We start from the raw sequence: 17380 nt of genomic DNA on the forward strand, positions 1-17380 counted from the left end.
AGAAACGGCAATACAGATGGCACACAATACGCTATCGCAACTCATTCATTCTCATATTCGTTCTTTCTACTCTCACATATACAAGCGGCTATGCTTCTGTCGGATTTCATGCAGCGAATATGAGAAATAGCGATCACTTCACTGTGTGCGCCTCTTTCACATATAATTCGTAGCCGCTGTCCACACTCTTCGTTCGCATACGGCTCACCTATGCATACCTAAAAATCATATATATGATAAAAATCATTATAATGATGAAAAACAAATAAAAATTATCGCAAATATGAGCGTGAGATACGGATTTTTTTATGTTTTTACAATACACCGGTAAACTTTTTTTAGAGCAAAATATCACTATAAATCACATCAATTTCAAATCAAATTATATTTTAAATCTTTCATTGAATATTTAACAATAAAATAAAAATATGAAAAAAAATTTATCATTTGAAAAAAATAGTTTTTTTTACGAAAAATCATTTTACACTGAACTTGCAAAATCAAAGTGTAAAATGACGATTTGCACTGACGTTATACACTCACAGTGTAAAATGTCGAATTCACAGCATTTTTGTTGTAGTGTGGGTAATTCGACGTTTCACACTGTGTGTGAAACGTCTGTGTAAATGGGCGAAATACACAACAAACATTTGTGTTTACACTGTTCAATTTCTCTGAGTATGATATGCCATTGCCGCTGATCGCTTAAAAAATCTATTCAATTATTTATTTTCTTTGTCTAAATTTCTCTATGTCTATGACTCTTCACATATGAAATATCTTTCCCAGTCACATATCCAATCGTTCCATTTTAAATTGTGGTATTCAACCATTTCGACGCAACTTTCTTTCCCATTAAAATCGTTCGGTTCTTTATCACCCCAATTTGTGAATGCGAATTCTTTATCATGGCCCATCCAATAGAATTTGTTGTCGTTGCCCAATTTAGTACCAGCCGTCCAAAAGGTTCCACCATCACCACCAAAGCCTATTTTCGAAAATTAACACAATATTTAAAATTTATTGAAATTTAAAAAAAAAATCTAACAGAAAAATCAATAATTTTGTGGCAAAAGTGTTCGATTTTACCTGCATCTCGGATTTGTTTCTCAACTTGATCGACTTCTTCTCGAGATGAAAAGCTGGCTAAGCGCATATTATGGTTGAGACACTCAATATTTGCTCGAAACCAATTCAGCTGAAATTTTTTTGAATAATTTTTATTAAATGCTGGACTAAAAAAATTGGATCCGCCGAACGTAAAAGCGCCACATTGAAAATGGAACACGGAAAAGAAACATATGTTACTCATGTTTTACGCAATAAAATGCACATGCGTCAACAAATAATGGGCCTTATTAACGCTCCATTTTAGAGTAGATGCTTTTTTGAGCGGCGAATCTTGTTCTCTTATTAAAAGTTTGACATTTATGCTCAAATATCAATCGTCCCATGGATAATTACCTGCATATTAGTTTGAAGATGGTACTTTTTAGTTTTTGATACGAGTTTTTTGAAGAGATTAACCGTAATGTTTATCAATTTTGAAACATTTGAACCTTTCACCTTGAATGTAAGCAATTGATCATTGGCTTCCTTGCACTTCTTCTTCCAATCGGCCTAAACACCAATGATAAAATCATTAAATGGTTCAAACGAATTACATCGATATATTCAAACCTGTTTTGCTGATTCGTCTATTATTTCTTGATGTGTTTGCAGGTAGGGAAAGTTTAAATAATAATATGAAAATGCATCGAATGTTTCATTTATAAAATTCACCGTGGAATTTGGTCTATCCTCAAGACACTTTTCATAATTTGTCAACATTTGATCCAATATAGAGTGACAACGATCCAATTCTTCAATCAAAACTTCAGTAAATCGATTGAACATCACTGAGTCGACTTCAATACTACTGATGAACTATAATGAAAAAAATCGATTGGATCAAACAGAATTGGAATCATAGAAATTCATAAGATGTGACATTTGAAGATTTAAAAAGTAGAGGAATTTTGTTCTGATTCACTACTTTCTATAAAATATCACAACAAAATACTAATTTTTTAACAATCAATTGACAAACCTGTTTAATTGATGGATTTCTCGCTCTTAAATGAATTTTCTTTAGATATATGATTGCAAATTTTTTTGCTTGATCCCTTTGGTTCTCGAAATCATTGTCCGTTAAATGAATTCGGACCTCGTCAATGGATGCATCCATTAAATTTCGGTAATTCTCCAAACTTGATTCAAATGAATCCGATGCCTGGATGATTGTTGTTTGCATAAAATTGAAGTAGTTGGTGAGGTAGGTCAGGAGGCTCTGGGAGATGTTTTCATTTCCGAATTCTATTGATTTAAACTGTGGAAAAAAATAATGAATAATTAGTGTTTAATTTAATAGAAAGTTTTACCATATTCGCACCTCAGTTAATGATTCAATTTTATAAGTTTCAAATTCCGGACTCAAATTGGTGTAGCTTAAATCAGCTTGGGGTTGAATTTTTTCTAGCATTTTTATCTCAAAGTTCCGTTTTATTTGGTCGATTGGCGCCTTGTGCTTCAAATTGGCTGGATCCTGGAATGAGTTTGAAGTGCAAAAAGAATTGATCCAAAGATCAAACTATCGTCAGTACATACTTTGAAGAGAGCACATTTCTCTAGGTAAGGAATGACAATTTGTTGCTTCGAATTCTGATATTTATTGTCAATAATCTTTTTTATCTGTTTTTTGAATGATTCTTTAATTCCGTCGGCCAACTCTATGTTTGTTTGATTCAAAAACTGAAAAAGTAACGAATGAAAACATCAGAAACGATTAAAAGAATGAAATATGTTAAGTGATAACACACCGTTTCCAGAGTGTTTTCCATAAAATGGTGGTATTTCTGGTACAGCGATGTGTGCATATTTTCGAGGCATGGATCGAACGATCTCTGTAAATCCACTTCATCGTATTTTTGAATAACATCGTAACACAGTTCTAACAATCTTAATAACTTTGTTAGGAAATCCCCCGCGACTTTTTCAAACTTTTGAAAGAATTTTTTAATATTTTCATGACTCACAAATTCATCATCATCCATTAAGCGGATATAAATCTGGAAAAAAGGAAAAAATATAGTATTTGAGTCTATTTTGCGTCTAGCTTTTCCTAATGGTTATACCTTTTCTAAAGTATCGTTTTTTATTTTTCCAAATGTGGCGATCAATTCTATATTATTCAAATTTAAATTTGAGTATTCCATTTCTAATGCCATCAAATCCGAAAGAAGAGTTGAAATTTGCACATGGGAGTTATCCTGCAGCAAATAAAATTATTAAATAATTAACAAAAGATTTCGAATTTCAAAAGTGTTAAATTACATACGTTGAATTCATCGCGCTTTCGTTTATTTTCTCGTTGGAACACAACGAAACGGTCATCAATGGAACTTTCCAATTTTCGTTGAAACGCTTGCTTAAGCTTATCATTAGCTGATCTGGAGGAGAACTATTTAACAATGAAAATTCAATAAGAAAATGATACATTTTTAGTTGAGATTCCACAACAAACCATTGAAATTGTATTGTTTTTCCAAAGTTGATGTAATGCCAATATTTTTCGTTCGCTTAACGGCAAAGGCTCAAATTCCTTTAAGGAGCTTTCCATCTGGGTACTATACCATTCTAAAGAGTGATTAAACTGCGCAAACTTTTTCATTAACGTCGAATGTAAGTTATCGATGGCGGGTTTGACGTTTTCTCTGTCATTTGACGCCTGGATTTTTGGGATAAGAAACAAAGCGGTTTTTAAGTAGAAAATTGTTTTACTTTTTAGAGCATGAATTTGCTAGGTGCTAGTGTTATTTTTGTAATTTTTATTAATGTCACTTCTATTTTAATACAATTAGGAGTATCTTCTGACAAGTGGTAATACCAAGCGCTTCTGAAATAATGCGCATTTTAAAAAGGCGCTTCATAAATGCCATTTCATGCTCTGCCTTTTTTGAAAATGATCAACTAGTAATTTGAGCCGAACATACCTCTTTCAAAGCCTTATTCTTGAGTCGCGTGAAGTACACATTCAAATTTGGATCATCTGAGAATGAACGATCGCCTATTCCTCGAATCAAATCACCTTCCAATTGTTGCATTATATTCCGATTTCTACTATGAAGCACCTGTAATGAAATCAATTTACTTCAAACGGTTTCAAATGCATTTTAAATAAGTTCAAGTTTACATACCTCATTTGGATGGTTGGTTGTAGCGCTTTTACCAGAAGAATAGTTACAAATGCAACAAATTAAAATAACAATATACACAGAGAACATTTCGCACTTTATTCTTTCGTTGTAAATCTCTAAATAAACGCCGCATTTTTACATCAACGCATATTTATAGCGTATTTAATTTGCCACTTTCACTGATAACATACATATGTTTGTTGAATTTTTATTCGTAAATTGGCAGAGTGTTATTTAATCGCTCTTTCTCAGAAAAACCCAAAACGAATGAAAAACATGATTATTGTAATACGTATGAGTCTGATCACACAGCATCCGTCGCTTGGAATATACATCTTCATCGTGTAACACATTACTTGAGTGCTTTTCGAGTAAATAAATAAATAAACAATTATGGCTCGATCATTCTGAAAATGATACAGTATTACAACATCAGCATGCTTAACGGAATAGTAAAAGTTATCTAACTAAACGTAAACACTAAAATGTATATAAAAAAACTTTTTTTGCTGAACTATTGATACCGTTTTTTATGTCGGATATGCGTGATCCACTTGATTGACATATATTCGACTTGAAAAATACTTTAACGTCATTTAATCAGAATGGTTACACATTTGACTCGACAATTTTTGCCGCCCAAAATTTTTGAGTTCGGAGGCGACATTTTCTCAAAACTGATTAATTGTTGATGACCTTTCTCGCACTTTAAATTGCACAATTTCCGAATATCAATTCTTCGATGTTTTTTGCGGCTTTGTTTTTCGTCGATTTACTATGACGAATTTAGCACCATGAGCACATATTTTCCCACTTTATGTCCAAAGTACGTAAAAATATTTGCCTGATTCTATGAACGGTGCGCTCTCAAATAAATTCTACTTTAATCAGCTCAATTAAATCTTCCTATTCATTCACCATTCTTCTGGGTCTTTAAAACAATGGAGTTGATGAAGTCAAATATTTACCATCAATTCGTACAAAAGATTCGTGTTTGCAAATCAAATTTGAATTGAATTATTTACCTTTTCACCTTTACAAAACCCTAGACATTATCCTATTTCTAACGGACTCACAAACATCGTAACAGATATTCGTATTATTCAACGTTTTTGTTGTTATTATTAAATTACTTTCAGGTTGGAATTTCTAAATTTTACCTTTTAAAAATATTTAAAATCATGATCTTCTACCGACATATATGTTCGTTTCAAAATTTAATGACTCATTATCATCAAACGAAATTCGCACTATCAGTTCATTGCGAGCGTAATTTCATGCATGTATTATCAGAGTTATATAAAATCATTCATTGGACGTACTATATTTTCTGTTAATTGATAAAACGTGAAAAACAACAAAAATCCCCAAAATCTCCGAAATGCTCAACTATCATTATTTAATAATGTTTGTGCCATTTAGAAAATAAACATTGTAAACATTTTTGTAGCACACAGCAATCTTGTATTTTATATTGTCGTGCTCGGTTTGTATTTCGAATCAGAGCCAACCTCACAGAACGAAAACGATTCAAAGCGAGTAATTCTTATCTTATCTCCAAAGCAAGGACGTTCTCAGTATGCTAAATTGACTCTATACAGTCTTCAAAAACAAACTTATTGAAATCATCGTCGCGTGAAATATTTGTCGAACACATTTTTTTTCTGGCATCTGCGCGGGTTCATTTGATTGCTTTCAAACGTATCTAAAAGATGTGGAAAAAAGAACATGACACTTCTTGAAATATTTATGAAACCACGCGAAATTTGATAACGAAATCAAAAATAATTGGATTGGAATCAAAAGTTAATATTTAAAATGTTTGCAAATAAGAAAGCTGAAAGTGCGCATTTAAATCAACTTGATAATAATGAGAAATCGTGTGCCGTGCACAAAATTCAGAGTGTAAACAATGTCATTTTTTCCAACTGAAAGCTTATCACCCGAGATTTTTCGGCTAAATATCGATATTTTTCATGAGATTTTCGATTTGCTCTCTCTTAATGACTTAGTATCCGTTGGAAGAACGTGCAAGCGCCTACAACAAGTAGCCGGCGTATTCTTCCGAATGAAGTATGGTGGAAAAATTGCACATGAAAGCAATGATATCTTTGTTTCGTCAGTGCAGTCGAACATCTTCAGTGAATACATTTAACGAATATCAATTTCGGGTGATCGTTTGAGTGCGTATCGATTCATCCGTGTAAATTGTACGAATTCAATCAAACATTTTCGAGTTTACGTTACATTGCCGCACGCTGGATTCGGATATGTCAAAGAAATATTGAAAGATTGTACGATTCGTGAATGGGGAGTTTTACGACAGTTGTTTGAAATATTGTCCAAGTTTGAAAACGTTAAGCATAACAAGATCGGATCGCATTCGAGATAAATCCATAATAATTGGCACTAGCAATGAATGGTTACAACGAAATTACCAAAATCTTGTGGTTTTTGAATTATCCGATTGTCATAGACTCGAAGCGAATAGGGTTAAAGTGTTTTTAACAAACAACCCAAGTGTTCGCACATTTTTAACCGACTCAAACACATTATGGGAGCATCATACGATTTTGGATTCAAACATAAAACTTGAAAGATTACTCGTCGATATTTATCAAAGTAAACCGATTTATGTAAAAAGTCAACCAATTCAAATGGTAGATTGTATTTATTGAACTTCATAAACGTGAATTTTTCAAAAAACTACACTCTCATATGGTTTTCATCGATGAAGAGATTATCAATAAACTGTTAACTCTCAACGCAATCGAAATGGTAAGCGGTCGCATTCGAGATGTGAAAACACCAATGCATGGTACAACCGCTCTTGCGTTCTGAAATATTGAATATGGAAAATTTACCCAAAAATGTGCACTAAAACGCGCCTATTTTTCAAACGGTACCTACGACTGTATTTTTCATTTTATACAACATTGGCCCAAACTGCGACAGATATTAGTTCGACGATTTCTTGAGAGGATTTATTTTAATTTAAATTTTTTAAACATCTTGATTTAATTGCGCTGAATGAAGAAAGAGCGAAATTAATTGGAGCCGGAAAATTTATCATTTGTGCGAAAGAAGACGTGTATTTAGCGACGAAGTGGAAACTGAAAGTAACGGAGATTCGGTTGATCGAATTGTGGCGGTATGAATCCATTGAATGGGAAGAATTTGGAGCGAAGTCCACTTTCCATACAAAATTTTCGTTTTTGAGCGAAAAATCCAAAATTTTGTTCCGGGGGTTCCCCTAATATGCATTGAAATGTCTTCAAACTCTCGGAATAATATTTTTGTGTGATAAAAATAACCTGTGCAAAGTTTCAGATCATTACAATATCATACAGGCATGGCTTCCATACAAAAATCCATTTGGAATTTTTATCTTATGAATCGATCTTGTGAGTTGTTTTATAAAGTTTCACTCTTTGTAATGCACATTTTTCTATGTTTCATTTTTGAAAATAAGAAATAATTTGAGTCATGATTTTTCTCAACCATTCATTTAATTGTGTCTTTTATTTTAAAAAAAAATCGAATATTTATTAAAAATTACATTGGATGTAAAGTTCGTTTGATGAATTTAAGTTATCAGTGTGATTTTTCAAATTGTTTGACCCAAATCATTGGGCCGTATAGTATATGAATGCTAATGATCGCTGGACAGTGACACTGGTCGCTTCAAAGAATGAATAACAAAAGTAAACAAAAAGTCTATTTTTCGTTCGCTCTTTAATGAATTCTCCATTTAAATAGTTGATATAGAAATATAGAGTATTCAGATTGGTCTACTTATCTCCGTGTGCGTCTGATGGAAACCAGTTTTAAAACAAACTTTACTAATTCGTATGGAACAAAACAATCAGGTTTTGATACGCAATATCTAAAATTACTCGATCTGTGTTTATCATTCAGAAAACATCTATTTTCTACTTTTGGACAAATACACAGTTTTTATAAACATTTTCAATACAATTGTCGAATGAAATAAATAAATTAGTATCAGTGGAAATAAAATTAGACCAATTTTTGTTGTCTTTAATTTCAACTAAATGATTTGACTGAAGACGTGTTTGATTAATGTAGTAAGTATTTTCACGAAAAGTGAAGAAAAGAAAAGAGAGATTATTTCCGTTTCTAGAAAGAGATAACACTCAACTGATTTTTCGAATATTAAATCCAAAATTTCAAATAGTTTTCTTTAAAATGTGAAATTTCAACGAATTGTTTTAAACTCCAAAATATCATACACTCAAATTGAGCAAATTGAGCAAGTCAATCTATTACCACTTCGGCTGTGAATAAAATAAGACGTAAATCGAACTTTTGAAATGATATTTTTTTTTGTCTGAGGAGTTATCTTATTATCAGAAATTGAGGATAAGTGTTTATAAAAGTAAGTTTAATATATCACATCACTCTTAAAAATAGTATAATAATCTCGTATGAAAGTAGATAAGTGCCTATTTTAGTACAAATTGACTTGCTTCTTTGACTGGAGAGTTTTTATATCGACAGTCACAGCTATAATCCATTCAAAGTGTTTGTCTGACAAAATTTGTGATTTTTCGACCCAAAATATCGAAATTGTCAAACTATAATCATATGAAGCCAAATGTCACATATTTTCAAAGTTTTGTTTACATAGAGAGATAAATAATAACGCCATGAACATAATGTTTGACATTAATTTCGTTCACGTTTACATTTAAAAATAATTTTGTAGTTGTGTATGCGACTTGCCTAATGTGATGTTCTTCCCTTCTTTAAGCACTTTTGTTCAACTTTCACATGCGTTTATTTGAAATTTAAGCACAATCGTGTGTATGTGGTAGATACAGACGAACGTCTCATTAGGGAGCATAAAAGTGAACGTATAACGAATATACCTTAGGTGAATGTACTACGTGAGACTCACACATTTTTGTTATGAATTTCTTCGTTAATCGTGAATTTGGAGAAAATTGACCGACAGTCGTATTATGCCGAAAAATATTCATTTCGAACATTCCATTTGATTGCAAAAATGCGTATAAAAATCTTTCTACCTTCAATTCAACCTTCACCTATATTATAAATAATATTTCTTTATTCTCTTTTCAGTAAAAGTGTCATCAAGTAGCCAAAAAAACAAAATCAAAATGGACTTTGTCTCAAATAAAACGAAATTAGAGGATCCAAGTGCCAATTTATCAATTGCAACCTCCGACTTACCCTCAATATTCAAGCTAAGTGTTGAGTGCTTTCACAAGATCTTCGATTTGCTGTCGCTCAGTGATTTAATTGCCGTTGGCCAAACATGTAAGCACCTCCAACGAATAGCCGGTGAACTGTTCCGAATCAATTACACGGCAAAAGTTGCGCGTGAAAGTAACGGAATCTACATTTCGGCGTTACAATCAAACATATTCAGTAAATTCATCGAGAAAATATCAATTTCGGGTGATCGTTTGAGAGCGTATCAGTTTGTCGGTGCAAATTGTTCAAAATTAATAAAATATTTTCGAGTTCATGGTAATTTGCCGCGCGGTGGTTTCGAATATGTCAAAGAAATCTTAAAGAATATTGAATGTTTAGAGTTAAATGAGTGTGTTATGAATGATGAACTATATGAGAATTGTCTGAAATATTGTGTCAGCTTAAAGTCCCTCTATGTAACAAGATCGGTGCGAATTCGAGACAAATCGATAATCATTGGCACCGACAATGAATGGTTGCTGCGAAGCTACCCGACGCTTGAATATGTTGAGTTGGCCGATTGTTATCGACTGGAAAATAATCAATTGCAAACATTTTTTGAGAAAAATCCAAACATTCACACATTTTCAACGGACTCACGAACACTGTGGGTGAATCGTCACATCTTTTTTGAATCAAACATTAAACTAGACGTATTAGCTATTGATGCTGAACAAAATAGTATTGTCGGCGAAAATAATCAACTGATTTCAATGGTGGATTGTATTTATACTTTGCTCAATGAACTATACGAACGAAAGTGTTTTAAAAGTTTAAATTTGTACATGACTATATTGACGAATCAAGAGAATGTTAATAAATTATTGTCACTTAAAGCAATAGATATATTGCATGGAGATATTCGGCAAATTGATCATCCTTTGGTTGATTTAAAAGTGGCTGGATTTTTTACAGCCGAAGGTGCTGTTAACACACAAAATTTACCGAACGTCCAACAACTCTATACCATTAATATAACAGTGGATCGTATTTGGTTGGTGATTCGGTCATGGCCAAAACTTAAGGAAATCCGAATAAGACACCTTTTCGAAGGCATACAATATCGAAAATTAGATTTGGTCGCATTGAATAGAGAACGAAGAAAATTAGCGGGCGCACAGAAAATTACGATTTATTTAACCGAAGACGATTATTTAGCGATAAAATGGACCACGCGATTTACAGATCTTGATTTGATTCAAGTGAAACGTTTGGAATCTACAGATTATGACACTTTATGTGCAAGATTTAGATATTTTGTATTGTTTTAGATACGTTTTGTAAAAAATAAAAATAGAAAATAATAATTGCAAAAGATTATATGGTTTTTTTACGATTTTTTGTATCGCACCAGACATTTCAGCCATACGATCTAGTTGATTTCATATCTAAACGGAACAAAATGGTATGGTTTATGCGTTAAAGAAAGATGTATTTATTGACAGGTGAGTCCAAAAGTCATATAACGAAGTAATAAATAGCTCTTGCTACTTATTTTCATCCAATTTTACTTCAAAATAATATAGAAATTGTATAGAATTCAATCATTAGCTCATGGCCAGAGAGTGTACTAATCATAAGTGTAATGGTTTTAAAATAGAAATTCTATTTATTATGTCAGTAGTTCATAGTCACTTTAATTCGAACACTATGAAAACGATAGAAAAAATCAAAAGAAAAAAATTAAATCAAATAAAATGAGGTAGAACGAGCTAGAATATCATTTTACACAAACCTATATTAGTGCTTATTCGAATTTAATTGAGTTAATAATCAATGCCACTTGTCCGCCTATCGTAAAAATTATTGCTTTTATTCGAGAAATGACGCTCTAGATAACGAATACTTACAGTAGACGTCATTCGATTTCTATGTGCAACGCCTTTGACAAATATAATAATTTACATACACTAGATCATGTTACGCTTACGAACAGTTGTGTATATTTTCAAATGTGAATGAAATCAATTGTGCACAATACCTAACCGACCCAAGTCCAAACTAACTGATCAGCTGCTGCAATGCTGTTCACAAACAGCTGGTGGGTACACATGAAATGCATGCGCTGCACCATGAGAAAATAGTTCGTCGTTGCTCATTGAGTTGATCTATTTTATAATCATCCGCTATCTGCAAATATTTGCCATCAATAGCAGCAGCTTGAGTCTGTTTTAATTTCTACTGTGATGTGATGTCACTGGAAAGAAATGTAAAATACAAGTACGAAATGTTCGTATGTACATGTGAGGTGATAACATCATATGATCTTGAACAGTATTAGATCAACATACTCCAACCGGTTATCTAGTACCGACGTTAAAAATAAACAAATAAATCAAATTTAGATAATATTGTTTTTTTTTTAAACGCTTCACAATACTCAAAACTCAAAAGTCTCTAATAAACATATGAGACATTGGACATCAAATAGAGACATTGTATGACATTGTGAGTTGCATTATTATTGATATCTACATAATGAACATTTCAAATAACACAAGAAATTGATATTGATTTTATGATATTGGTTTGTAGCTATTTGTTTTACTACTATTACAAAGTGTTTAGAAAGTTCAACCTTCAAAGTCGTTAGAAATAAATTAATTTTGTTTTTTCTGTGATTGTTGCTTGGCTTTCTTTCTTGAAAATAATTTCTTAATCAACCAGTAAATTGTGAAGAGTATCGCAGATACTGCAATCGCCGTAACAATAAAAACATCAATCAGAAGATAAGAAAACCATGACATATGAATGGCATGTGATTGAATATGTTTTGCGCCTTTGAATTTCGCAACATGTTCAATCCAAAACATAGCCTCTTCCATCGGATGAACTAAATTATCTTTGAAAATGGCTGAAATTTCTTTCGCTTTGATCGGAATGGAATCACTCGTAAGTATCTGTGTCAATGTCGCCGATAGAGTATCTGTTGTTAATTCGTTGAATATCAGAAAGTTGCCGTTGCCAACAGTGGCGATTCGGTGTGCATTGCGATGTTGATCACCAAAAAATGGAATGATGAGCAACGGTACACCATGGTAGAGCGATTCAGATGTACCAAAGGAGCCGCCATGTGAAATAAAAAGCACCACATTCGGATGGGCAAGAATGTCATTTTGTGGCATCCACTTTTTGATCATCACATTTGGTGGTACACCCGTCAGCGACTCATCCTCAAATTTCCATAGAACACGTTGTTTGAGATTTTTAAATGAATCCAAAAATACTTGGAGCTTCTCTTTTGGCAATTTCGAACTTTGCACAACTGTTCCCAGACTGAAATAAATGACACCATCCTTTGATTCATCCAAAAATGTCTGAAGATCCTTTGGTAATGGTTTGACTGGTTTCAAATGGGCCCCTCCGATGTTTATTATACCTGCAATGATATTATTTTTTAAGTATTTTATGACGTAAATCCAAGTCAGATGGTGAAATGGTGGAACTTACTTGGCATTGATGGTCGCGGTGGTGATAAAGCTCTATGAGTGTTGACTAAAATTATAGACACTTTTTGGAATAGTTCATCCATCGATGGCAATGGTTTCAAGTGTGCAAAGTGCTCTTTTGCGAACGCTTCTTCACTTGGTAGGTAGACAAAAGTTCGGAAAGCCCAATCATAAAAGATAACAATAGTATTGAACCATCTTTGAAAGAATGTCATATCTTCGGAGTATGCTAGCATCTGGAAATATATTGAGCGATCAATTCCAAATTTATAGATTTTTAATTCCAATTCGAAGCTTAACAGATTTGTGTCGACAAGTCAAAGTACAGAACACCAATCACACAATTTTATTTTTAAAGTGAGTCTGTCATTGGCTAAAATGACAAATAAACTTACGTAATGTGGAACAAAGCTCGAAGGAGTGAGAAGCCCCATTGCTCGATCATTGAAATCGGTGGCACCAAAGGGACCTTCACAAAAACAAAACAAAAAACCAATTAAATTAATCTATTGCATGAAATCTACAGAAACTTACAAATTTTCACGATCGGTGCATTGAATTTGTGAGCAAACATCATGAGATTTTCGCTGAAAAAGTCTTCCATCACAATCACGTCGAAGTGCAATCCAGTGCTGTGAATTAATTTTTGAACCGCGGCACTTTTAAGGTGGTACTCGTTGAAAAATCTTGGGAATATGCTCATCAGGCCGATCATTTTAAGTGGGTTATTACCATTATCAAATAGATCGTCTTGAGATCTAAAAGTGGACATATCGAGAGGGGGGTCGATCAGATATTCGGTATAGTTGGATAGATTATTGTTCTTCAATGAATTGCTAGTTAGGAATGTAACCGCATGCCCTCGGTTGAGAAGTGCTTTTACAAATGTTTGTGTGTACAAAAAGTGACTTTTTCCATTGAATGGAGCGAGAAACAACACCTTGTAAGCATTTGAAAGTGTTAGAATAACTGACAACACCAATAATATACGCAAATTCTATAATAAGAAATAAAACAAATTATTATTTAATTAAAAAAAAATCAATAGTAATTTTTGTCTAACCATTTTGAATGCGTCGTAGTAAGTTCTTCTATTCAAACGATGTTTTCACTGCCAACAACTGATCACAACTAATTTTACTGATGAATTTTACTCATTGTTTTAAATATAAGTTTGTGTATTATACATTGCATTACTCACACAAAACCAAAATTCTAAGTGATGTGTTAAACACATGATGGATAATTGTTGCTTTGGTGTGTATTGTTTTAATCATTTTTTTCTGTGTTTACTAAATGAGATTGTGAATTATTATCGCTAGAGAGAACGTTAAGAGACAAAGTTGTATATTGTGCATATAATCGTTCGTTACGCACGCGGAAATACACATTTGTAACAATGATAAATTGAAACGAAATTTCATATTTTCGCACGAAATAATATTTTAATAATTTCAAAAAATAATTGAATATAAAAAACAATTTTTGCAAATTATATTAAATATTTTTCTAAAAATGCATTTCGTTTTGACCTGTTTTTTTGTAAAATGTTTTTAAACAGTTCAATACAAGCCAAATTATGTATACATACATTTTTGATCGAAAATTCACTTTGTAAGAATTAATTATTAACTCAGATTTGAAAAACAATTGCCCTTATCTAATTCTAACACATACAATTTTGGAAAAAATGGAAATGAATGCTTTTCACTATTGGTAGTGCAACTTAAAAATGTCGTTTTTTTTGGTAAAAATAAAACTTTATTTCATAAATTCTGTAAATAACATGTCATTCAAAGTATTGGCCATCGGAAGCTATAACCTTTTCCCATCTTTCTGGCAGCATATGGATTCCGCGCCAAAAGAACTGCTCATTTTTTGAGGTTAGGAAAGAATCAATCCAATTTTTGATACCTTCAATTGAAGTTAAGCGTATTCCAGACAAGGCATTCTGCATCGATCGAAACAAGGGATAGTCAGAAGGGGCAATGTCTGGGCTTTACGGCGGGTGGGGCAAAACTTCCCATCCACTATTTTCCAAATAGTTTTTAACCGGTTGAGCAATATGAGGCCGAGCGTTGTCATGATGGAAAATTATTGACTCATGTCCGGTCGCATATTTTGGCCGTTTTTCGTTCAATGCTCTCTTTAAATGGATCAATTGTGTTCGATACAGGTCTCCCGTGATCGTTTCACCCTGTTTTAACAGCTCATAATAGAGGACACCCTTCTGATCCCACCAAATACAGAGCATTACCTTAGCACAATGAATATCTTGCTTTGGCGTTGATTTGGCTCGTTTACCGCGCTTCCCATACGATTTCTTACGCTTCGGGTTTTCATAATGAATGAATTTTTCATCACCAGTAACAATTCGATGCAAAAACGACTTCTTTTTGTGGCGCTCAAGCAGCAGTTCGGACATGCAAAATCGTCTTTCAACGTCTCTTGGTTTCAATTCATGTGGTACCCAATTTCCTTGCTTTTGAATGAATCCTAATGCTTTTTAAACGTTTTGAAATGGCTTGGTGAATCACTCGTAATGATTTTGCAAGTTCTTTTTAAGTTTGACGAATTTTGATCGAGTAATACCTCCAATTCTTCATCTTCAAACTTTTTTGGCTGCCCAGGACGTTCTTTGTCTTCTGTGTCGAAATCACGACTTTTGAAGCGCGCAAACCAACGCTGACACATTCTAATGTCTACAGCATAGTCAGGGTAGGCTTCAGTGAGTAAACGATATGCTTCAGTTGGATTTTTCTTTAAATGGAAGAAGCAAATTAAAACTTCCCGCAAATGATCTTTTGTTGGAACGAAATTCGACATTTTGAACGCAATAAAAAACTTGTGTGTATAAACTTGTATACACTTTGACAGATGGAATTTAATATTTTTTTTGACGCTCTTTAAGATACACTTGTTGTCACTGTCAAACAAATGGCGCGTATGATACATAAGAAGTTTGACACAAATACGACATTTTTAAGTTGCACTACCAATATTACAGATGATTACAGGGGTATTGATCATTAAAAATATGAGGTCAAGAAATTTTGAGTACATAGCCACAATTTGATATTTTGAATTTAAATGGATGTTTCAATACATAAAATACAAATGCGTGAACAAATCAGAATGGTTTGAACTTGAAAACACTTGGTTATTTTGATACGATTATTGATTTTAAAAATACGTCAAAATTGGACCACACTCATCGTACATGAATAAAAATGCGAAATTGTCAGTACTTGAATATTTTAAGAATTCATTGTGGTTTGATTAAAAATCAAATACCTCATCAAACTTTGATGAACGGAATGATCAATATCAGGTAAAATGTCACATACAAAAGCACAACATAGTTCCATACATTTAACAGCACATCATGACTATTATCACTCGAAAAGAAACTTGATTGATCGTACACTTAAATTCTATTCCAATTAAAGTTCATAACGTGAAATGCACGGACATACGCCAACCAATTTTGTCATCAATATAATAAACAAAAAATGCACAGAAAACAAATGGGCAAAAGTTGAATGACCTAAAATACACAGTTAAGATATGTGCGAACGCATTGATTAATGAGAGTACACAGAAAGAAAAAGTGTGGTATTTTTAATTCAATTTTGGTAGATTAATATAAAATTAACCAACAACGAATTAAATTTACCATTTTTGACATCTCTGAGGCATATTTTTCAAAAGTGACTATTACCAACTGCTTCATTGCATTCACCAAATTCATGGGCTAGCGTCATCTGTGGTTTCGAAAAGTTGGTAAATGTTGCTCAATATTGTGATAGAATGACAAAAACAAAACTCAAAGATATTTTTTAAAGTTTTATAGCTGATAATAATTGTACCTAAAATGTACCTTCAAAATAACATCATCATAAAGTCATTACTTCGATGGCGTTCTTCTGCAGAACATGTCCTTCAAAATTCACCGGGGGCTTCCCGAAAAAATGGCGAAAATGAAAATCAACGATATTTTTTCAAATTTTATTGCTGATAATAATTGTACCAAAAATGTACTTAATAGTACCGCAATTTATTTTTAATTGTACCTTACTCGTTTCGATAATATTTGGAGCTCACATTACGGGCCAACTCAATATTGTGATAGAATGACGAAAAAAAACTCAACGATATTTTTAAAATTTTTATGGCTGATAATAATTGTACCTAAAATGTACCTTTCAAAAAAGGTTGGTATACAGAGTATATATTTCAAAATTCTTAGAGATGTTCCCATAATACAAAATATGAACAGGGAAATTGATCAAAGGACAAACTTGACGGTAAGTACACTTTGTTATTATAAAAGTAATTGTACCATACGAAATATAATTGAACTATGCTAATTTCGAATTGTACCTCACTGAAACTAATTGTACCATGCTAATTTCGAATTGTACCATGGTATTTTCGAATTGTACCTCACTGAAT

General features: G+C 32.7%; 3 protein-coding genes across 7 annotated transcripts; 1 reads left to right on the top strand and 2 right to left on the bottom strand.

Annotated features, from left to right (window-relative positions):
• Positions 1-443: 443 nt before the first annotated feature.
• On the bottom strand, positions 444-4369 carry LOC116347455. The gene is made up of 13 exons (XM_031778036.1): positions 4236-4369; positions 4032-4169; positions 3563-3766; positions 3377-3499; positions 3174-3308; positions 2859-3107; positions 2647-2790; positions 2432-2584; positions 2090-2368; positions 1681-1926; positions 1465-1620; positions 1090-1198; positions 444-988 (listed from the first exon to the last, which is right to left on the bottom strand). The coding sequence occupies exons 1-13, from the start codon at positions 4320-4322 to the stop codon at positions 756-758; spliced, it is 2256 nt and encodes a 751-aa protein (XP_031633896.1). The 5' UTR covers positions 4323-4369; the 3' UTR covers positions 444-755.
• Positions 4370-8302: 3933 nt separating this feature from the next.
• Positions 8303-10791, top strand: LOC116347457. Of its 5 annotated transcripts, none has more exons than XM_031778042.1 (2): positions 8303-8323; positions 9342-10791. In XM_031778042.1, the coding sequence occupies exon 2, from the start codon at positions 9380-9382 to the stop codon at positions 10745-10747; it is 1368 nt and encodes a 455-aa protein (XP_031633902.1). In that variant the 5' UTR covers positions 8303-8323; positions 9342-9379; the 3' UTR covers positions 10748-10791. The 5 variants fall into 5 exon arrangements, with proteins under 5 accessions (XP_031633902.1, XP_031633900.1, XP_031633898.1 ...); XM_031778040.1 differs by lacking the exon at positions 8303-8323 and adding an exon at positions 8536-8634; XM_031778038.1 differs by lacking the exon at positions 8303-8323 and adding an exon at positions 8747-9268.
• Positions 10792-11917: 1126 nt separating this feature from the next.
• On the bottom strand, positions 11918-14104 carry LOC116347456 (UDP-glucuronosyltransferase 2B16-like). The gene is made up of 5 exons (XM_031778037.1): positions 13989-14104; positions 13460-13922; positions 13321-13394; positions 12927-13161; positions 11918-12855 (listed from the first exon to the last, which is right to left on the bottom strand). The coding sequence occupies exons 1-5, from the start codon at positions 13989-13991 to the stop codon at positions 12077-12079; spliced, it is 1554 nt and encodes a 517-aa protein (XP_031633897.1). The 5' UTR covers positions 13992-14104; the 3' UTR covers positions 11918-12076.
• Positions 14105-17380: the final 3276 nt, after the last annotated feature.

The sequence above is a fragment of the Contarinia nasturtii genome, unplaced genomic scaffold (genome assembly GCF_009176525.2).
Source record: "Contarinia nasturtii isolate CC-2019 unplaced genomic scaffold, AAFC_CNas_1.1 Cnas_scaffold_1905, whole genome shotgun sequence".
In the NCBI taxonomy this organism is placed as follows: domain Eukaryota; kingdom Metazoa; phylum Arthropoda; class Insecta; order Diptera; family Cecidomyiidae; genus Contarinia; species Contarinia nasturtii.